General features: G+C 36.3%; 2 protein-coding genes across 3 annotated transcripts in view; one reads left to right on the plus strand and one right to left on the minus strand.

Moving 5' to 3' along the window:
• Positions 1-24,000, plus strand: part of LOC137628976 (glutamate receptor ionotropic, kainate 3-like) — a 452,476-nt gene that overhangs the window by 341,541 nt on the left and 86,935 nt on the right. The window lies entirely within an intron of this gene.
• The window catches only part of LOC137628952 (uncharacterized), a 45,780-nt gene that overhangs the window by 18,961 nt on the left and 2,819 nt on the right, over positions 1-24,000 (minus strand). Inside the window, exons 2-3 of one of the 2 annotated variants that reach the window (XM_068360209.1) lie at positions 19,359-19,446; positions 12,153-12,434 (exon numbers count right to left, since the gene is read on the minus strand). In XM_068360209.1, coding sequence (XP_068216310.1) covers positions 12,153-12,434; positions 19,359-19,443 — 367 coding nt within the window. In that variant the 5' untranslated portion in view covers positions 19,444-19,446. The remainder of the gene's footprint in view (positions 1-12,152; positions 12,435-19,358; positions 19,447-24,000) is intronic. The other variant, XM_068360215.1, reaches the window with a different exon arrangement.

A 24,000-nucleotide genomic window follows, 5' to 3' on the forward strand; every position in this document is an offset into this window, starting at 1 on the left:
TATGCCCTTTGAGAAAAAAAAAACACCAAGTCTTCATTTTTTATTTCTAGTTGATGTGAAGATTAAATAATAGCTGATTTGTTCATCGAGGAAAAGCGGGAAGTTTTGACGCTTAGACAATATTTAAAGGGTGATTTACACAGGAATGGGAAGAACAAAATGTGATTGTGCCCGTGGTAGCTGAAAAGTGTAGGACTAGGTAAGGGTGGCTGTTGTGAAAGAGTACAAATTTGGTAGTTCAAGGATTAAATAGGTAAGATTATGAGTGTTGCAGGAGTATAACTTGGGAGTAAATGTATATGGTCCAAAGTGAATGAGTACAGATGTGTTTATATAAGGAGTGTATGGGGAAAGCTGAGTGTGGCATTGATAAAACTTGTGATAATAACCGTATATGATCCAGGAATTGAAAATATTAAGAATGACAAAGATTTTGGGGGAAAAAAATCTCAATCTGTGCTTAGTTAATTTTGGAGAACATTAGAGGGGGGTTTTACTAGGAGATTTTAATGCTAAGATAATTGAAAGAGATTAAGTTATTGGTAGACTTCAAATTCATTGAGTAAATGACGATGGGAAAAGTTTGTGAAAACATGTTTTGTAAGAAGCTTGGTTGTTGAAATGGCATGGTTTCTTAAGAGTAATTTCTTTGGAAAGAAAATGGCGTGGATGAAAATATGCTAAAGTCTATATTTGTGTAATGGTGAGAAGAGGAGAGGCTAAATGGTTATCTGACTACCCTTAAAATAAAACTTCTACATCATTGGACCCTTTGTGTACTCACACAGAAGGCTTATTAGCAGCGCATCAACCTTCTTTTAACACATTGTATCTTTCCCCCTATCTTGAATATGCATTCTCGCATTTTGTGAATAATTAGATCCTATTTATGTCTTTAATGTCCTTTATCGAACACTTCTTAGGCCTTTCTACCACTGCCAAATTAGACCCTAATATTCACTAACCCATTATAGTCTAATCTTTCCACTGACTGTGAACCACTTTAATTTTTTTTTTTTTTTTTTTTTTTTTTTTTTAGAATCTCTTCCTAGACTGTTATTTTTCTTGTTCCACCTGTTTTGTAACCGTGCATCAATCCCTTCCATGCTTCCTTCGTCTCTATTAACATTCAGTTTTCAGTTTACATGATCTCTTTTTTTTCTTTTCTTTTTTTTCACATAGCATCGCTTTTCTCTTTACACTGAACTTTGTACACTGTAAAAAAACTAGATTTAATCGGCAATACTCCGTGAAAATATACTGTTTTCAGTCATATTTCAGTCAAATACAGGCGATCGTAATTTTACCATATTTTGTTCTGATATTTTACGGGTTGGTGACCGTAATATCACTCCTTCACGTAAATATATTTGTTTTTAAAACGGTAAAAATTCTGCAATAAGTGTTGCCAGGCATTTACCGTTTTTTAATGCAAATTATTTATCTGTGTACTCTTGCAAACATTTTCTAACTTTTAGTGGTTTCTGTAGTTACTCTTCATTATCCCTCATCACCACACTATCATGTCTCAGCTATTGTACACATGCCAGTCATTGCTCATGTTCTTATCAAATAACAACCTGGTCTCTCATATTACTTAACCATAAAGATTCACTCCCGTTATACCAAGCCGGTCAATCTCCTGGTTTTAGACTACTAACTCATGGGTCACTTCAATCACAAAATTTTTTCATTAACTCTAAACAAATTTCACCATGCAGTACATTTTCAATCATTTCCATTTCCTGCTTTACATAGAATATTCTCACATAGTGTGTCATAATTTCTATATGCAGTGTATATAGATAGATAGATAAAAAGATAGAGATCTGAGCATTTATATATATATATATATATATATATATATATATATATTATATATATATATATATATATATATACATGTGTGTGTGTAATAAAAACTTACATATATCTTACATGCACCTCTCTCTCTCTCTCTCTCTCTCTATATATATATATATATATATATATATACATATATATACACGCATACATGCATACATACACCCTAATATGGTGTTATTCTATAATAGGGGTTGACTCTATAGATGATTTAACTTTTAACCTGTACCAAGCTAGTGTCCTAATCCTTGTATGCAAAATATGTGTTTTATACAGTGAGATTAATGACTTTATTAAAGGTAGTATGGCTGTCGCAAATTATAGGGCGTGATTACTGAACTCTGTTGTAGGTGACGTGTACCAGGTCTTATACGGTGATGGTGACAGTATATTCCATCACAGTGAAGAATTCCACAAAATCTAACAATTCAGCATATTGACAGAGCAACATTGCATCTTACTTGCCGAAGGTTAGGCAGTACCATTCGAGGGATCATTAGACAAGGTACTCGCCTTTTTTTGATAAAGTAAAAAAAAAAAAAAAAAGTTCTCATGTCTCGTTATCCATTGACATGGGACATAATTGGTGCCAGGTGTAAAAATACGTCTTTTTGTGTATGCTGTGAGCAAAGTTGTTCTTTAAGCCGGTAAAATAAAAGTTCAAGATACCTAGATAAACAAGAACTAACATAGCAGACACTGCTACTGCGGGAGATGAAAACGAAGGAGCAGTTGGTTATAGTGATGTCAAGGAAGAATACAGACGTGAACAACGAACGCAAGACTTAGAAAATAGGTTAGATAACCTAGCCAAGTTAATGAACAGATTCTTAGTTGAACGAGAAGAGGAGCTGCGTGCAACCACAGCATATCCGACGTACATGAACGAAGTTCAAATGCACACAAGTGAAAGTACACATGCACAGCCGAGGGAAGATGCGCAAAAGGTCGTAGTTCGAAAATTGCCAGAACTCCAGGCAAGTGTTAGGCCTTTTGATGATCAGCGGGCAAATGAAGGGTTTCAATTGATCAAAGTGTTTTTGAGAGACTTTGAAGTAGCCACATATGGGTGGTCAGAAAGAGAAAAAGCAATTCAAGTAATGAGATTGCTGAAAGATGGAGGTAATGTGTTGGCCACAAGACAGTTTAAGAATTTATACTGAAATAAAATGACTTTTAATTGAGAAATGCGCCTTATCCAATGTGAGAAAAGGGGACAAAAGAAAATTACAAACCCAAAATTCGAAAGGGTGAGACAGTCCTCAGTTTTGCAACTCGGATTTTTCAAGATTGTGATTTGTTTGCTACACAGAGTGCCAATCTCCAAGAAGGTGATGAAAAAGCAGTTGCCCATCAACATATTCGCAGATTAGTAAACCCGTATTTATGTGGTTATTTGTTCGATGACAATCGCTTGTTAGTAGACGTAATGATGGCGATACAAAACATTCTAGACAGTTTGCCAGAAGAAAAAATGACTGAGAATAACTGCCCCAATTCCAAAAAGGTGGCAGCCATAAAAGGCACTCACCAACCCCCAAACTGGGAGAGGAGGGAACGTAGTCAGCAGGTGAGAAGAGTCTTCAGATGTCGGCAGTGTGGGGGAGAAGGGCACTAATGAGTGGAGAGCCCCACCCAAGGATACCCCCACTGTTACACTTGTCAGGCCTACGGTCATTTATCTCGAGAGTGCCCAGCGAAAAATGTCAAGGGCGGGCGGGCTGTGGCACACGCACCCCCCCTCCCACCCAACATCCGAGGAAAAGGAAACAGAGGGAGGGGGAGACGAGGGAGATGGATGCCTCCCCCCCCTCGCATGACCACAGAAGCAGTCGAGCGAACAGTGGTGCCCCCATCGGTACCACCGACCACACCCTCGCAGCACTAGGGACAGGAGCATGATACAGCGATATTGCAAGCGAGGTTGTTGGCATGTGTCCCACATATCCTAATGGGCACCTAAGGATGTTAGCAGTCAGGATTGACCTACCAGATAAGTCCATTCGAGCGCTGATCGACACAGGAGCCAGCGTTTCACTTATTGTAAAAGAATTCTCCTCAAACCCACTACAGTCAGCAACATCCATCATTCTTGACACACCAGGAGGAAATAAACTACACGCAAGGCATACAACGATCTTCAACTTTAAGGTGGGATCTGTGAAGTTTACACATGATGTTTTTGTCTTGCCCACCTTAGGAATTCTAGGAATCGAGGCTATACGGTGGTTGGATTTTATTATGTGTAATCAAATATACATTTTTGGGGCAAAAGATAGAATAACAGTAAAAGCCGGAAGGTGCATTTTACCGATAGAAAGTCATGAGAGAGTAAGTGCTTGTGCGGGAATGGAGAGACAATTAAATAAGGTAACAGCTGTACCAGAAAGAGGAGAAGTATTGCCTCCCCAGACACTTATAAGCATATCAGTGACCCTGTGTCAGCTTCTCCCAGAGGGAACCAAGGTTATAGTTAAACCCCATGACAGATGGGCACACGTAGTCTTAGAGGACTTGTCAGAAATAAAAGAGAACAGAGCTGATATAACGATAGTTAATTTGTCAAATAAAAGAGTTGTGTTAGGAAGTGATTCTGTGTGTGAATTGGAGTTATGTGAAATAGCTAATAATGGGATCTTGGGAGCCACAACTCCAGCCCGCACAGACGAACGCACTCGGAACTTGCTTATGCAAGTGCGAAAACTATGTCTGCCAGAATATCAACCTGTACCGAGTAACATTGTTAATAATCATTCCGATGTAATTGCAGTTGGAGACGAGCCACCCGGGAGGATTGATCGATTTCCCTTTAGCAATGAAACTGGGCAAGTGGAGCCAATTAGGTCAAGGCATTATAAGGTACCCATTGATTTCAAGGGAGAGATAGAAAGGGAAATTAGTAAATTAAGGGAACAAGGAATAATCGAGGAGAGCAAATTTCCCTGTGCTTCTCCAATTGTAGCTGTTAAGAAAAAGGATGGCTCGATAAGATTGTGTTGATTACAGGAAGTTGAATGCAGTCACTAAGGATAATGCATTTCCACTGCACTCGATCCAATAATTACTTGTGAAGGTACGGGATAGTAAATACTTTACTGCTATCGATTTAAAATATGGATACTATCAACTACCCATTCAGGAAGACAGTAAATGTAAAACAGCATTTATAGCTAACGATCAACTATTTCAGTTTAATTTTCTTCCTTTCGGTGTTAAAAATGCTCCAAGTCATTTTTCTAGAGTAATGGTAGCAGTTTTGTCTCCCTTAATTGGCCATAATGTTCTTGTTTATTTAGACAATAATATAATTACAGGGAAAACGGCCGAAGAACATAATAATAATATTCGAAAAGTTTTAGAAGCATTGCGACATAATGGTATGAAAATAAATTTGTCAAAGTGCTAATTTTTCTGTAAACCGATCAAATTCTTAGGTCACATAATAACCCCAGAAGGTATCCAACCCTGCCCCAATAAAGTAGAAGCTAATAGAGATTTACCCAGGCCACGTACCCTTAAGGAAGTCGCTGGGTTCCTAGGGCTTGCTGGGTATGACCATGAATTCATAAGAGGTTTTGAAGAAATAGCAAGACCCTTAGATGCTTTAAAGAAACAAAAAATGATAAATTGGGGAGTAGAAGAAGAAAGGGCCTTTAACCATTTGAAAGCTGCCTTAACTAGCAATGACTTACTCGCATATCCTAGATTTGATCGCCCGTTTTTAGTAACAACAGATGCAAGTAGCGTAGCTATTGGTAGCGTAATTTCTCAACGAGATGATAAAGGTAGGGAGTGACCCTTTTGTTTTTCTTCCAGGCATTAAAAGGGGCAGAAAAGTTATAGTACATTCGATCGAGAGGCATTGGCTATTCTTTGGGTTCTTGAGAGGCATCGGTTCTTTTTATTAGGTCAGCCGATTGAGTTGCAAAGTGATTATCGCCCCTTACGTGATTTATTTTACAAAGGTTACTTGACATCTAGACAAGCGAGATGGATTGAAAGATTGCTTGAGTTTAACATAAAGGGGTTTCACCACATAGAAGGTAAAGCTAACAAGGTCGCTGATGCCCTCTCTAGAGGTGCAGTAATAGGAGTAACAACTAGGGCACAAAAGAGGAACGAAGAACGAAACCAAAATATTGAAGACCCCCATCAAAATAGAAAATGGGATGTAAATTCCTGCGAGGAGCAATCAGAAAATGAGACCTGCGAGAGCGAGAGAGAGAGAGAGAGAGAGAGAGAGAGAGAGAGAGAGAGAGAGATGGAAATAGTGAACGTGAATATATGTTGGTGGCCGAGGACTCGACCACAGGTGTCCAGAATGAGTGCCCTGATGATGCAGGTGTGATTGACTTGGGAGGTTGGGACATAAAGGAAGTCCGAGAGGGACAGAAAAAAAAAAAGGGATGGATGGAAAGAGTGCGAGCAGTGATTAAAGGGGAATCAGAGTCGTCCATCATTTCTGAATGTGCCTCGGGAGAATTTTTTTTATAGAGAATAATATCTCACATTGTGCTTACGAGAAGAGGAGAGGTGAATTTTGTGTACGGGCAGTTCTTTCTCCCTCTTTAATTAATCGAGCCATCCACATTGTACATGCAAGTCCGTATGTAGGGCATTTAAATTTTACATTACTTAGTGGCTGATGACCCCCTTCATTGGCACGCCATGCTTCCTACAGCTGAGCTAGCTTTGAACATTGCATATAATGCCTCGCTCAGGGACACGCTTTTCTTTTTAGTGTATGGACAGGATCCTGTGTTACCGTATATGGTCCTGATAAATTCGCAATAGTTGCCAAAATTATTCAACTAAACAATACCATGTCTATTTACTGAATCTCCTAGGGAGAGTAATGAACACCACTGAAAGGCTTTTGAAAAGAGCTAATGAAAAACACAGCTCAAGGTATTATGGTAAGTTCAAAACCGCACCAGTACCGCACCATTAAAAGTATTTGTGGGCAATCGTGTAGGGAACACAAACTAGAGCCAGAATATTTGGGTCCGTACCGAATAAAGATGGTTAAATCTAACACAGTAGTGATACAAGGCATTATTAATGGCGCAGTGTCTGAACATCATCTGGCACACATACATGTGGTGCCGGAAGAGGTAGTTTTCAAAAGTGACAATCAGAGTGTACCTTCTTACCCCTGACTACATGACATTCCTCGAGTTTATGAGTAGAATTTTATTTCTTTGCTGTTGTTGGAACAGACCTCATTTCTTCTTTTGACGTGTTTTAAATAAGCTTGATGCTAACAATGTGTTCTTATGTATAAGTAATGTGTTGTGATAATTTTGCTGAGCGCAGCAATACATATGACATACTGCTGAGTGAACCTAAAAACAGAGAGGTTAAATAGGTCAGATGAGATCCGTCAGGTGGATGCTGTATTATTTATGTACTGTATGATTCCTGGTTGCTGGGAACGGGGCAGTTCCCTAAGGGCAAGTGGCTACGGGATTAAAGTTCAGCCTCGAGGAAAGGAAGTGTTAGAAAAGGTGTAGATGTGAATACCTTATACTTAAAGTAATAAGAGAAGGGTGGGAAGCTGAATGATTTTCTCGGGAAAACGGCTAGTGGCCACCGATTGATAGTTACAAGGCCAAGTGTAGTAGTGATTTTAAAAGTGGCAAAACGGTGGTGGTGAGTTGTGTTGCGAAATTGTGCCGTAAACCCTGACAAGTAAAATTGAGGGATGAACGAATATCTATTCCTACCCCTGTCCCACCCAAAAGGCCCATTTTGCCCGCAACCAGAAGAAGATTATTGAAGAGGATGTGTAATACTGATATTGATAGGATTTTTTTTTTCACTTTGTGTATTCTGTATTTTTGTTGCAGAGGTCATGAGGAGAAATGAGTGAAATTATTTTATATTATATTGTGTACACTTAGATTCAAAAGTCCGCCGACACTCAAAGGGAATCGTTCGTCAGAGGTCTCTAGTGTTACCATGACAAAACAAAGAAAGAGTTGGTCTTCTTACTACCTTCAAGGAAATGGGCGGAGCCTTGTTCAACCTCAGCGAAATCTTAAAAATATTACAAATCGAGTTGCCATATATCATACTCTGGTATCATATTTTGTCTTTCAAGTATTCACTACAAATACACAAAACACACACACACACACACACACACACACATATATATATATATATATATATATATATATATATATATATATATATAAACACACAATTATTTTTACTATTCTTATGAGGAGCTCAGTGGACACTTTCAATAGATGGGTAGGTGGTGGGGGGTAGGTAGGGGTGGGGATTACTCCTCCCCGGGCAGTCCGACACTGAAGATTATGAGGAAATAAGGAATTCATTTGTATTTTAGAGGTTGGGGAGAGAGGTTAAAAAAATTTTGATACAACTTGTAAATTATTGTATCATTGCCTCAATCTAATTCATTATTAGTTCATTTGTAGTAGCTAGTAGTAACATAATAAATAGCCGTTGTTGTTCTAAGGTTGATTAGTAACGAAGTTAACTATTAACTTTGCATAATAAATAATCTGTGATGGACACAGTAAATACTGATGACTGCATAGCACTTTGAATACAATCAGAATTTAGTTTATTGAATCGAAAAGGAGTTGTATTGCGGTAAATCAGACCACTATTACATTTTAGCAAAACCTTTGAGAAATTTGCTTTATAGATAAAATTTCCCATAATATTTTCCAAAAAAATATAAGAGCAGGTGGCATGAGCACTAAATGATTACCTACACTTAAATGCTGACTGTAAGTTATCAGTGATTATGTAATTACTACTAGTAGCTTCATCTTGAAAAAATTACGTAGCTTGATCACGCGGACTTCTAATAATCGTGATTCAAATAGGCGTAAGTCTCCATGACCAAGTTCCTATTTGTGTTCCTTTCATTCATTCTTTATTCATTCATTTATTAAACATCCTCGGTATTTTTAAGATAAATGACCTTCTTCGCCGGTATTTGTCTTAGGCCGTCAATTTTAGTTCCTAGTTTCTCACTATCCCTCCAGAAAAGAAATCTCTCCTGAGCAGCAGCAAGAAACACCTGCACTTGACTATTCCAACCTGGAACCTTTCGAAATTTGTGTGAAGCCAAGACGAGATATTCCTTAGCTGGATTCAAAAATAAGATATTGTGAGCACGATTTCACTCACATTTTTTATACAATTTCAATCACATTCCTTTATAATCATTCCAGTCAACGAAAATATCTTGGTTGATTTTAAAGTAAACGAGTAAATTATCCTACAGAGCACTTTGGTAATGAGCATATTAACTGGAAAACTTGTGATATGTGGAGAACTACAGAACATAATGATTTATAGTAACTGAATAGTATAACTTTGAGCCGGAAAAAAGTTGGTATAAAGTTTCTTTCTAACGAATCCTTCAAACACTCTCTAATTAGAGCTATTATTGTTCCAAAATCTACCATTATTTGGATGAGCATTCAAGTCCAAGAAAATCATCCCGTTATCTCTACTCGGTTATAACTATCTCCAGTTTTGCCATAGGGCCTCAGTAATTATCAAGCAAATTAAAGCTCTTGTAATAAAGATTGAATTAGCAACACAACAAAGATTTTTATATATATATATTTAAAATTTTAGTTTGAATGCCAATACCAACCGTTCTTAGCCACGAGTACTGGCCGGAAAGGGAAGGTAAAAAATTTGATGAGTAGAGGGCAAGTGGGTTGCGAACTAAAGACTGAGATGGCACATCCCCATGAATCTGAATGACTTGGGAAATATTTTACAGTAAAATATCATTTTGTATTACAAAATGTTGCTATCTATGAATATCTAAAGGCCTATGAAAGTCTTTAGCAATGAATTTAGCATTCTAAAACTAAGTTTTGGGAAGCATAATACAATAGTTTTTGTTGGAAACATTGCAATATCAAACGAAAATTTCTTTTGATATGCATAAATGTCTAGAAATCAATTTATATGGTGACCAATTACTACATTCATTATTGTATTATCTCTCTCTCTCTCTCTCTCTCTCTCTCTCTCTCTCTCTCTCTCTCTCTCTCTCTGTGTGTGTGTGTGTGTGTGTGTGAATGTCCTGAAGGCGCGTAAACTCATTTATGGTGTTTTTGTAAATACTTTACAGCATCGAGCCATAAATGAAACTGGAACAAGACTAATGCCAGATCTCCGAACAATGTAATGTAGCTGTTAACGGAAGGAATTGTTAAGCTATGCATCTCCATTAATTTCTACATACTTTTATAGATTCTCTCTCTCTCTCTCTCTCTCTCTCTCTCTCTCTCTCTCTCTCTCTCTCTCTCTCTCCTCTCTCTCTCTCTCTCTCTCTCTCTCTCTCTCTGTATATATATATATATATATATATATATATATATATATATATATATATATATATATATATATATATACAGTATATATATATATATTATATATATATATATATATATCTATATATATATGTATATATATATATGCATGTGTGTGTGTTTTGTGTACTTGCATTGGATAGTTGAGATGTCAAATGATACCACAGCATAAAATATGGCAACAAGATTTGTAACATTTTCTAGCGCTGGCTGAGCTTAGGCGGACTTTTGAATCTAAGTATACATTTTTACATGCAATATTTAATTTTTTTTTTTTTTTTTTTTTTCGTGGAGGATGTCTTATTTTTTGGGGTGATTTTTATGTATATATTTTATGTTGCATTTCTGTCTAGTACATGCCATGCCCTATTACAGGTCGGAGTGTCCTCCATATATCATAGACTAGAGAGGGCGAGTGCCCACCTCTTCCCGGAGTGAGGAGCTTGGGTGGGGGGGAGTAATGTCCTAATCCTTGTATGCAAAATATGTATTTTATACAGTGAGATTAATGACCTTAAGAGTTCTATGACTGTCGCAAATTGTAGGGCGCAATAACTGAATTCTGTTATAGGTGACGTGTACCAAGTCTCATAAGGTGACGTGTTGAGACCCTATTGGTGACAGTATATTCCATGACAGTGAAGAATTCTACAAAATCTAACAATTCAGCATATTGACAGAGTAACATTGTATCTTACTTGCCGAAGGTTAGGGAGTACCATTCAAGCTATCAGTAGACAAGGTACTCGCCTGAGAGTATCAGCTGTGTTCAATGTATTCACAAACCTTTTTGTAATAAAGTGAAAAAAAACCCATGTTCCGATTCCTCATTATCCATTGACATGGGACACTAGTCCTATAACAAATGAATAAGGCACAAAAGTCTTCCAAAACGAAAGACTTCTCCATAGAATTAGTATACTTGTCTTCGGACTTTTAGATACTAAATGTTCTACTCTCCAACACCAACTTTAACCATCCGGTCAACATTCTCGATTTTCTTCACCATCTTCTATAATTCTATGCTTAGTAACAACCATTTGAAACGTGTAAAAGTAGTAATATTATCTTTCCTTCCTCTGCCTGAAAAGTAATTTGAAACTCGACTGTTTAAATGTTAACAAATGCTAAAATCTACTGTTAGCATCAAGTTTTTTAAACCTCAAACATCAGAGTACCCAAAATGGAGGGCCTGTCCCACAGATTATTATTATTCCCACCGTCAAGAGTTTGTGTCTGGCTGGAAGGCAATCTAGAAAAAGATAAACAGATGTAATTCTTTTATTGTTTCTCTTTCTCCTTGTTTTTGACTTCTTTATTCTTTACACCTTAAAAATAATTTCTGGACCTGTTATAATTATTTTCTAAAAAAAAGTTAACATATGCTCTTTAGTGATATAGCTAGAGTACTAAGGAATAGACTTCTGATTATTCCTAAAAAGATAATATGGTATTATGGTAAATGAGTTTTATATAATGTACTCAGACATCTGCACTATGAATAATGGAAGGTATTTCAACACACATTGGGGTTTAATAGAGAGATCTAATGAATCGCCCTTCTCTCTCTCTCTCTCTCTCTCTCTCTCTCTCTCTCTCTCTCTCTCTCTCTCTCTCTCTCTCTCTCTCTCTCATTAATGAGAATTTCCATTTTCAACCAATCTTCATAGTTTTGAAGGTTTATGCAAAAATATTAAGTGTGCCGTTGATGTTTACACATTTAATTTCTTAAAAATATTTATATACTTCCAATTAAGCTAACTTAAGTCTCTGAAAGAACTACAGTATGTACTTCTGATCTTAGTTTCTTGATAAACTTCTGCATTCAAATTCGAGTCTATATACAAAAGAACTGAACTTAAAATCGCAACTCAATTCAAATTAACGCTTATTTGCTAGACCAATAACACTTACTTGGATACTTGAAGGTTGGTATGTGAATGGAGTCCAAGGGGACATCTTTTGCATCATTTACCAATATTTCAAATTCAACTTCCTTTCCTGAATATTGTGTTAGTACGTTTTCGAAGGTGTATGATTCAAAGGAGCCTAGAGGTGGCAATGAATGGAAGGGTGTTTCGATTGCTCCTTTAACCTGAAGAATCAAATGGTCACTGGTCGGTTTTGTTTGTGCTGATAGAGTAAAGAGGAGATTGCCATCATCTTTCTTTTCTATTTTATTTAGTGACAACGCGTCTGCAAAAAAAAAAAAAAAAAAAAAGAGTAAGTGAAGAAATGTATGCCAAAAAATAGCAGGCATTTTTGTTGGTATGTCTACCACTGCAACATTAAATCAAAATGAAAATGAAATGAAGAAGCTCCTCTTTTCGTGTTAAGGTTCGAACTCGTGCTAGGTAGAAAAATTGAGATTATCTTTGAACCTCGGGTTATGGAGGATAAAACTTCATTTCCTCTTCTAATATCAGTTAAACTCTAACTTCCTCACCATTTTAGTAATAACTTCACCCACAAAATCCATATTGCCTTTTCTGGATGCATTCTTATTTATTTCCCCTGTGAATTCAAGGCCTGCATAAATAACTGCATCCACAAAGTTTGAGGAAATATAAAAGTGAAGAGCTCTTTTAAGTTATTAAGAATACACTTTTCTTGTGAAAATGACTATTAGATTCTACATTATCTCAACTTATGAAGTAAATATTATGAACACTTGTGTTGAATCAATTTTGGACATAATGAAGTGTATCTTGATAATAATAATAATAATAATAATAATTTCAAAAGTAATAATAATTTTGATAATTTTAATAAAGATAAGGATTTTAATCTTAATGATAGTTATTTTAAAAATAATTATAATTCAAATTATTTCAATAATTATAATAGTGATGATAATAATAATAATAATAATAATAATAATAATAATGATAATGATAATAATAATAATTATAATTATAAGAATAATTTTTAAAACTAATAATCTTAATAATGATATAAATATTAACAATAGTAATAAGTTCAATGATAATAGTAATTTTAAAAACAATGATAATTTGGTAAACACCATTTACTAACATTAAATAATATGAGGTTACTCATATTATGTGACATTTTATTTTCTGAAGCTTGCTTAGCAATTTAATAGAATTTTTGGTTTGTTCCACATTATTGTGATCTCAAAAATATGGTACTCTATAGCTTGAAAATGTGACCTTGCAAACCCATGAACTCTAGACTCTACTATCTCTAGAAGTCCTTTGAAAATCATTTCGAATCGGGATTATTTGATAAAGGAAAGTCAGGTCTAAATATTAAGTTCACAATAACGTTAATTATTCACATTCAGTTCTACATTAGGTGGTTAAAGTTTTTTATATAGATTGCAAGTCTCTTTACATATAAAGGCGTCGAGTTTATACATTCCATGTCCAATATTCAAGTTGTTTTCAAAGGTTTCTTTTTTTAAACCAATTAATAGTGTGATTTTTATCTATAACGTGGGGAAAGAGTGCCTTATTATCTTGAGCATATCATACAATAAGGAAGTTTGCAACATCTAATAGCAGAGTTTTGTTATTAGATACTATTAACATTAAATTGTAACATTACAGATATATCTTTTATGTGACCGAACATTGTTAGAAAAACTGTACAAGAAGAGGAGAGCTGGAGGAATGCATAATTTTGGATTAAATGGAGAGCGTGCTCTTGTAAACAAATACCGAAAAAGAGGTCATGATTTCAAGATTTTTTTTTTTTTTTTTTCAGCAAATACTACAAACATGTCTCCTCTAGGATATCTTGTGCCTACTCCAAATTTACCTGCTGCTGATTCCCTTCTCTTCTTTTGACCTACTTTAGCATTGAAATCACTCAAAAAAAAAAAGAAGGTAAATTGATTCATATGTTTGTTTTTGTTTTTTTTTAAAGATATCTCCTGACCTTTTTAAAAAGTTTCTATTTCTTTCTATGTATGAGATTATGTTTGTACATACGTTTGAATGATCTTAATTTTATATTTCTTATTTAGTTTGATAATTAATCCTGCAATTCTATCACTACTATTACAAAATGGTGCTAAATTACAAGCAAGATATTTATAAACAAGAAAACCTACCCCATTTTACCCTTTCATGTCCTCTGAAGCAAAATATATAGCCCTCTTTTAGCTCTGTAAGATTCCCCAGTTCTTACAATTTCACTCTATCGTATTAAATCCCAATTTATTTCTTTTAGCTCTCCTTGTAACAGAGCAAGCTCTTCTTCCTTAGACAGGGTCCTCACAATGTATGTTGTAAGGTTCAGTTTCCAAAGTTGGCCTGTTCTAGATCAGAGATTTATAGCATTTCCTGCACTGGTACATATCTGGTCCCAACATTGCACAGTTTTTCCACTGTCGCTGGGGACTGGGAGCCGAGCAGGGTTGTTTTATTCATGTCTGGGGTTTGGCCACATTCTATCACCACGCTGGCTACTGTGAATTGGTGATGGTGGGAGATTTTAGTCTTATTGCTCAAAGAATACCCTTTCACCATGTTAAAGTTTGTTCACTCAGAAAGGGATTTATACATGTATATATATACATATATATATATATATATATGTATGTATGTATATACATATATATGTATATATATATATAATATATATATATATATATATATATATATATATATATATATATATATATATATATATATATATATATAATGTCCATATGTACTTGGACGAGAATTGAAGTATTTGTCCAAGTGAAGACTATTGCTTGAAGATATTGCTGAGCCAAATTTCCTTTATGGAAGTGAATTGTGTATTTTTAACGCAAATGAAAGAGTAGGGTTTAAGCATTCTATATTTCTTTTCTCTGTGTGCTCTAAGAGGAATCGGGAAGGCCAGAAAATAAATTAGAGATATGTAGAAAGGGTTCCGGAGCAATGAAAGTTAGCGTTGTTAGACGAATGCTATGAGGATGGAGTAGACCCCAGAAGCACAAGATAAAGGCTTGGAAATAGGTATGAGAAAAGGGTGTGTTAAAGATAATGGTGGAAGAGGGTTTGACAGAATCACTATATCCTAGGTCCAAGCAATAAGCAGACCTGTGAGTAGTCTCTTACTATTTGTGCACATCTTGATTTAGAAACAAAGTCTTGAGTACTTGAGCCATGGACTAGGAGCATTAGCAAAGTTAATGTAGAATGCTGATTTTTTCAGGTATCTTACTCTATGGACTACTGATTCAAAATGCATAAAGTCTCCAAAAGTTCTGAGTAAGGTAAACTTTTAGGAGCCCAAATTCCAAGACGGTCTCCTTGTTTAATCAGTCGGTTCTCAAATCTGTGTAATACCTCTTTTCCCAAAAATTCTGATGATGAATAATACAATTATGACCTTATTTCTAAGATATAAGGACAACCTGACCTACAAAATATGTTATTAGCCTAAACAGTATAACTATTTCATCATTTTAGTATAGGTAGAGTGAATGCCTTTAGACAATCTATGCTGTGTTGTCTAATGAATCTATACAAACAAGAAACAGCAGCTGCTATATGGCTATCTTGTTGAATTTGAGTTTCATTATTGTTCCTGAAATTGTCTCAGGCATGGTTTATAATTGGCTGAGGATACCTCTGATAAAAGGCATCGGAGAGGGTGCATCAGGCAACGTACTGCTTAATGTAGGAATAACGGTGAAAAAGAGGATAGCTGCTGAAATTGAGCAAATGATTAAATCCTGTCAACATAGTTGTTCTGCCATTCCAAATTATTCATCTTCATTTTCGTCAGTTGAGAAAGCATTTGTACAAGTTAACCCTATACAGTTGGAGCCCATTCCCGTTCCGTTTAGTCCTAATTTTCTGTGTATGCAAAAGTTACCAGATCCTATCTCACATCCACATAAAATCATGCATGAGATATGAGGAGGATCTTTGTCTTTGCCAACAAGTATTTGATTTAGCGTGCCATCACATATCTGCCAGCAACACTTGATTGGCTTCAATTGTCCTGTGTTCCCTAGTCACTCCTGAACTTTGAAGCATCCATGATATTCCTAGAATATGGCTGCTGAGGATGTTGCAGGAAGGCTGGTAACATCAAATATTGAAAGTAACATCTTCATCTTCGACAAATATAAGATAAACCTCAGCTTGTCTAGAGTCGTTGAGTGAGCATTTGCACAATTCACATTGAGAAAAAACTGCACATCTCTGGCAGTGTCATCATATGCTGCACTTGGGAATTTGGAAGCTGGCAAGGATTTGTCAGTTTTCTCCGAAAGGTTCTCCGAAAAGCACTTTTTACAGCCTTTTTCCCCGATATTGTAGAGTGTGAGTACAAAGTCACACCCTGTGATTGGATGAGCAACAAGGAGATATCCCTTTCCCCTGGTTGCAGTGCTTGTTTGGTACTGTTTGTGCTAAAGATAGGATGTCTGGTATATTGTATAGATTAAGCAAAGCTTTATCAACCAGTATGACGAGGAAGACGGCGTCTCTCTCGACTAACTTAACTGGATTGCAAGTGCTACTAGCAACTTCAATTGCAGTGATGTATTTAAAAAAGTCTACATCTGCTGTACTCTGGTGGCATTTTATTCCCGCAGCAATAGGTATCAGCATGAATTTAGCAATTAGACATTTTATTTTGACAATTTGCTAAAATTGAATGCTGGTTATCTGTTACCTATGAGTTAAGTTCAAACAGAATGTCTTGGGATATATTCTGGTGTTTCGGTAACGTAGCTTTGTTCTTCCACCTTTGTTAACATTTTTTAAATGAGGGTACCCGTGAAAGCACATGGCAGAATCAGGTCCACAGTTGTTTATAACATAACTGACATAGTTGTCACAAACATCCATGTAAATGCAGCTTTGTGGCCTGAGCACTGTGCAGAAGATGGCCTCCGTATATCACACTCATGTTTTTGATAAAAAATCTGCCGATATCTTTTCCACTTTGGCTTTTAACCATTTGGCCAAATCACTTTTTGTATTCTCCTTTATGGCACCATTTTCAAAAATGGCTGGGGCTATTTACTAACGTTATAGTTTAGGTGACCTTGTATCTCCTGCACTGTTATTCACTGAACCAATTGACATTACCTTATCATTTCTTCTGAGTTTTGCCACAACATGGTTTGTACTGGTCATCTTTGGTGCAGCATCCTCACCAGTGTTATACCCACTGTCCGCATTGGTAGATGAAAGGGCTACAGCTCCTGTTGTGATGCTTGCCAATTTAGTAGCATAATCTCCATTGTAAGAAAGTTGTGAATGCATCGATAAGTACAAGTTGAACTTGATGAAATGTTCACCATTGCAGTAGCAGTAGGCCTGAGGTCTATGTGTTAATCTTTAGTGAAAATGTGTGTGTCACAGAAACTTTCGAGGGAGGAACACACAGGGATAGGCTGCGACAATGCTTACCAGTTTTGACTGGGAACTGAGAGTTATTCCCCGACTGTGAGCTAAGCCTCCTCTGGTCTTGAACATTCTCATTAGTGTTTGTTTAATTGTTTGGTCATTGAAAATACTAGATCAGAGTCTACTAGATGGCCTAATTGTTCAATATCCTCCCGAAGTATGCTTGGAAAACTAGGTTTCACTCATAGCCTGTGACAGTCACTTCATTTGATCTAGGTAGAGTCTTGAGTACATTGTATAGATTGTATGCTCTCTAGCATGGACAATCAGGATCAATCTTGAAACTTACAGTTCGCAATCCCCGTATGTTCTTCTTGAACATACTGTACTGTATCCACAGCTTCCAGGATCTGCTGGACACAGATAGTTCTTGTAGATCCTCGACTATCTAGGTCACCTTTATGCCACTCAGACAGTAAGGAGTCACAAGCATCCTAGCCATGACTGATGCAGCTGAAAGCATGGGAACATGCAAAGCTCGGGCATAAGGTATGGCCACTGAGCATGTGCTTCACAGAGTTTAGGGCATATTCTTTTTTTCATTGGTCACTACAACCAGACCCGCTCATGATAGGACCAACGGAGCCTAGTTATGACATCAGTAAATGAAATCCTGTTAGTCTCATGAAAATGTTTGGCATTCTTTTTTTAATCTTAACCTAGATTTTTATATTAGATTGTCTGTATATCTAGTAAATAAATTCATAATCGAGTTTCTCATCATCAAATTAGTTAGATAAAGAGGTATTACACAGTTTATTGAGCTGAATGATTAAAATATTATATTTGGCGACACCGTAAAGACGGCCTTCTTGGATTATGGGATCCCAAACATTTAGCTCACTAGGGACTTGAAATCAGCTCTCTCTATATAATTTTTCTATGTCCATCTATCATGCTCCTGGTCTACATCAGGAGGAAAAGAATTTAACCAAATTACTCGCTATGGCGAGCATTAAAATCACCAATAAGCACAAAAGAGGCTTTTCTTTCATCTTTTCACATCATATCCATAATGGTAAGAAGACAATCGTAGATAGAATCATCCAAGTCTGGATTAGATTCTAATGAAAGGAACTCGAATAAAAGTAGTCATGACCTCCACAACCTTTTATGTCCTGAATCTATGAAGCAGGACACTCGGTCCTAATATACACTGCCAGTCATCTTGCCCTAGGAATGTCATTCCTTTTCAAAATTATCAAGATTATTGGTTTCTTAAGACTTAGAATAAGAAAATCAGACGAATTATTTTCTTAAGAAATTAAAGTTCTGAACATATTGGAATATCATATTGGCTGGAGGCAACATTAAGGTCTCTAATATTGCCATGTAAAAGAGAGTTGAGATGACTAGTCCTACCTACAGGATGTCAAATATTTGAACTAATATAAAATTAAGGTACTTTTATTCTACATATTTACTGAAATCAGTGGTCATTATCATTAGTATCAATTTTATGCAGTTAACCATCAAGTTCAAATAGATATTCCTGAGTTGCGCGTCATTGTTGAAAAGATCCAGTGGACGAAAACATAATGAAATATTTTAGAATTTAACCTTTCCCTAAAATTTTCCACCAATTCCCAAATTTTACTATACTTTATAACGAAGAGATTTTGTTGTCCTTTTGAAACGTTGTACTTGTACGTCTTAACTTGAAAAAATAAGATAGCTTGAGAGAAGAATGTGTGTACATGAGTAAGACTGGGTGTAAGATGATAGATTTACCAACCTAGGTCTTGGGCTTCGTTTCGAGTCGGTCCAGATTTAACCAGAGTCATCAAAACGAACACTGCTGTGATCTTGAGCCATTTCATTTTCTGGAAGGAAAAGAAAACAACGATTAGATCCATCGCAAAAGTATGTTTTCCAAATGTAATCTGTTTATTATTTTCTTGTAATTTTTACCATATGATGTCTGAAAAGAGCAATGACATTAAACATTGCATAGTCTAGTTATATTACATTTCAAAATGTAACCAATTATTCTTGCTTCGTTAAATTACTTGACCCTTCACATGAGCTCCATTTCTATAATGCTCAGATGCAGATGGAAGAAAATAATCTCGAAGAACAGTCATTGCAATATCGGTGGTAGAGGCAGACCAAGACAACATCCGGAAAACTTACAAACCTGAACATTTGTATTTAGAAAAGTTTACATTCAAAAAGTGCCAATATTACCTGCCATGTAGTGTACACTGTTAAAGATTTGCCTTTTAAAAATAACGGTAAAAATCCTTGAATAAATGTTGCTAGGCATTTGCCGTTTTAAAAATGGATAAATTGACGTAAATGTGTGGTATTACGGTCACGAACCCGTAAAAGATAATAACAAAGTAGGATAAAAATACGGTCGCCTGTTTTTTACAGAAATGCGGCTGAGAATAGTATGTTTTTACGGAGAATTTCCAATTTAAATTAGTTTTTTTTTTCTTTTATTTCCTAAAAAATCAACATGGAGATGGAGTCAGACATTCAGAAAAGACAAAGTGAATTTGAGTAGATTGCAGTCTATTTTCTTTCCTATGTCATGTTTTCCAATAGAATGTTTCTCCAGTGGTGTCATAAGACCTAAGACTTTGCCGTATTTGTCAGGATCCACTTAGAGATGGAGTCAGACATTCAGAAAAGACAAAGTGAATTTGAGTAGATTGCAATGTATTGTCTTTCCTATGTCATGTTTTCCAATAGAATGTTTCTCCAGTGGTGTCATAAGACCTAAGACTTTGCCGTATTTGTCAGGATCCACTTAGAGATGGAGTCAGACATTCAGAAAAGACAAAGTGAATTTGAGTAGATTGCAGTCTATTTTCTTTCCTATGTCATGTTTTCCAATAGAATGTTTCTCCAGTGGTGTCATAAGACCTAAGACTTTGCCGTATTTGTCAGGATCCACTTAGAGATGGAGTCAGACATTCAGAAAAGACAAAGTGAATTTGAGTAGATTGCAGTCTATTTTCTTTCCTATGTCATGTTTTCCAATAGAATGTTTCTCCAGTGGTGTCATAAGACCTAAGACTTTGCCGTATTTGTCAGGATCCACTTAGAGATGGAGTCAGACATTCAGAAAAGACAAAGTGAATTTGAGTAGATTGCAGTCTATTTTCTTTCCTATGTCATGTTTTCCAATAGAATGTTTCTCCAGTGGTGTCATAAGACCTAAGACTTTGCCGTATTTGTCAGGATCCACTTAGAGATGGAGTCAGACATTCAGAAAAGACAAAGTGAATTTGAGTAGATTGCAATGTATTGTCTTTCCTATGTCATGTTTTCCAATAGAATGTTTCTCCAGTGGTGTCATAAGACCTAAGACTTTGCCGTATTTGTCAGGATCCACTTAGAGATGGAGTCAGACATTCAGAAAAGACAAAGTGAATTTGAGTAGATTGCAGTCTATTTTCTTTCCTATGTCATGTTTTCCAATAGAATGTTTCTCCAGTGGTGTCATAAGACCTAAGACTTTGCCGTATTTGTCAGGATCCACTTAGAGATGGAGTCAGACATTCAGAAAAGACAAAGTGAATTTGAGTAGATTGCAATGTATTGTCTTTCCTATGTCATGTTTTCCAATAGAATGTTTCTCCAGTGGTGTCATAAGACCTAAGACTTTGCCGTATTTGTCAGGATCCACTTAGAGATGGAGTCAGACATTCAGAAAAGACAAAGTGAATTTGAGTAGATTGCAGTCTATTTTCTTTCCTATGTCATGTTTTCCAATAGAATGTTTCTCCAGTGGTGTCATAAGACCTAAGACTTTGCCGTATTTGTCAGGATCCACTTAGAGATGGAGTCAGACATTCAGAAAAGACAAAGTGAATTTGAGTAGATTGCAGTCTATTTTCTTTCCTATGTCATGTTTTCCAATAGAATGTTTCTCCAGTGGTGTCATAAGACCTAAGACTTTGCCGTATTTGTCAGGATCCACTTAGAGATGGAGTCAGACATTCAGAAAAGACAAAGTGAATTTGAGTAGATTGCAGTCTATTTTCTTTCCTATGTCATGTTTTCCAATAGAATGTTTCTCCAGTGGTGTCATAAGACCTAAGACTTTGCCGTATTTGTCAGGATCCACTTAGAGATGGAGTCAGACATTCAGAAAACACAAAGTGAATTTGGATAGATAGCAATGAATTTTCTTTTCTGTGTCATGTTTTCAATATAATGTTTCTCCAATGGTGTCATAAAACCTAAGCCTTTGCCATATTTGCTACTTGCCAAGTGGACTGACAAATCTAGCATCCTTAGACTGTTGTGTTATGACAGATAGCATTATGGTTTGAGATGAGATGAAGAGAGCAGTAAGATACTGTTGACGTGGGAAAGATGGGATGAAGGGAACACTAGACAATATAGAGAAGATTAGTACTTGGAAATATTGAGAAATTCGATAAATGATTTAATGAAGTGAATACGGTATAACAGAAGCCGGAAGAAACGTGGAAATATGTCACATAGTTTATAAGAAACAAGATGGAAAATAGTCTGTAAGAAAGCTGAAATTAAAAACATGCAATTATATTTGCAAGATTTATTTTATAAAAAATGGAGTGTTATATTTTTCAAATAAGGGAAATTGAGATATATGTATTCATCTTACAACGCACGACCGAAAAACAAAGTTTCAAATAGATTGGATATGAAATAACTTAAGATTATTTTTTTTTTTTTTAAACCCATTTTTAATGACATGAAATCATTAACAAATGATAAACGTGAGCCCTAAACATCAATCTTCCCAAAGCTGTGAGAAAATGCATTTTTGAAACCAGCTTTCAAGAAACGCGTTGAAGAATTTGTTAGTTGAACATTTTAAGTAGAAGTACTTACATACATACATATACCAAGGCACTTCTCCCAATTTTGGGGGTAGCCGACATCAAACAAATTAAAAAAAAGGGGACCTTTCTCTCTACGTTCCTCCCAGCCTGACAAGGGACTCAACCGAGTTCGGCTGGTACTGCTACAGTGCCACAGCCAACCTCCCCCGTTATCCACCACGGAAGAAGCTTCATAATGCTGAAACCCCTACTACTGCTACCCCTGCGGTCATCCAAGGTGACCGGAGGAAGCAGCAGGGCCTACTGGAACTGCGTTACAATCGCTCGCCATTCATTCTTATTTCTAGCACGCTCTCTTGCCTCTCTCACATCTATTCTCCTATCACCCGGAAATTTCTTCACTCCATCCATACACCCAAACCTTGGCCTTCCTCTTGTACTTCTCCCATCAACTTTTGTATTCATCACCTTCTTTAGCAGACAGCCAGTTTCCATTCTCTCAACATGGCCAAACCACCTCAACACATTCATATCCACTCTAGCTGCTAACTCATTTCTTACACCCGTTCTCACCCTCGCTACTTCGTTCCTAACCCTATCTACTCGAGATACACCAGCCATACTCCTTAGACACTTCATCTCAAACACATTCAATTTCTGTCTCTCCGTCACTTTCATTCCCCACAACTCCGATCCATACATCACAGTTGGTACAATCACTTTCTCATACAGAACTCTATTTACATTCATGCCCAACCCTCTATTCTTTAGCACTCCTTTCACTGCCCCCAATACTTTGCATCCTTCATTCACTCTGTGACGTGCATCTGCCTCCACTCCACCATTTGCTGCAACAACAGACCCCAAGTACTTAAACTGATCCACTTCCTCAAGTAACTCTCCATTCAACATGACATTCAACCTTGCACCACCTTCCCTTCTCGTACATCTCATAACCTTACTCTTACCTACATTAACTCTCAACTTCCTTCTCTCACACACTCTTCCAAATTCTGTCGCTAATCGGCCAAGCTTCTCTTCCGTGTCTTCCGCATCTTGCTTCAGAACCTCTACCAAGGATGTCCAAGTGACCCTGGGGCCAAAATTTCTTGCTTATATACTCTAGTGTCAAATCATCATGGTGAGAAGAATTTAAGGGCATATTGATGGAAGGAAAGCTTTAAGAAATTTATGTAAAAATAGTAAAATAAATATGGTATAAAAGAGATGTGCAAATAGTAGCTAGTGAAGACCTTAGGTGTAGTAAAAATGAGTTAAAATAGTTAATGCAAAGAAATCAAAACAATAGCTAAGGACTGTACCACCCTTTAAATTTAAGCTCTTGTATAAGGATACTTCGAGAATGCTTGTACATAACTATAATCAAAGGATTAAACTTACTCTATTATGTTCTGTTATTTAATCACTTTGCATTCACTTAACTTTAACCTTGTGTTTATTTCGTTTTATTCTCTCAACATTCTTCCAACTCTTCATCCTTTTCTTGATTTTTTTTTATTAAGGATGTTGACTCCTCCAGAGTATATTTTATAGCTTCATATCTTAGATATCTTGGTGTCAGCCAGCTAATGG

The sequence above is a fragment of the Palaemon carinicauda genome, chromosome 2 (assembly GCF_036898095.1).
Source record: "Palaemon carinicauda isolate YSFRI2023 chromosome 2, ASM3689809v2, whole genome shotgun sequence".
In the NCBI taxonomy this organism is placed as follows: Eukaryota; Metazoa; Arthropoda; class Malacostraca; order Decapoda; family Palaemonidae; genus Palaemon; species Palaemon carinicauda.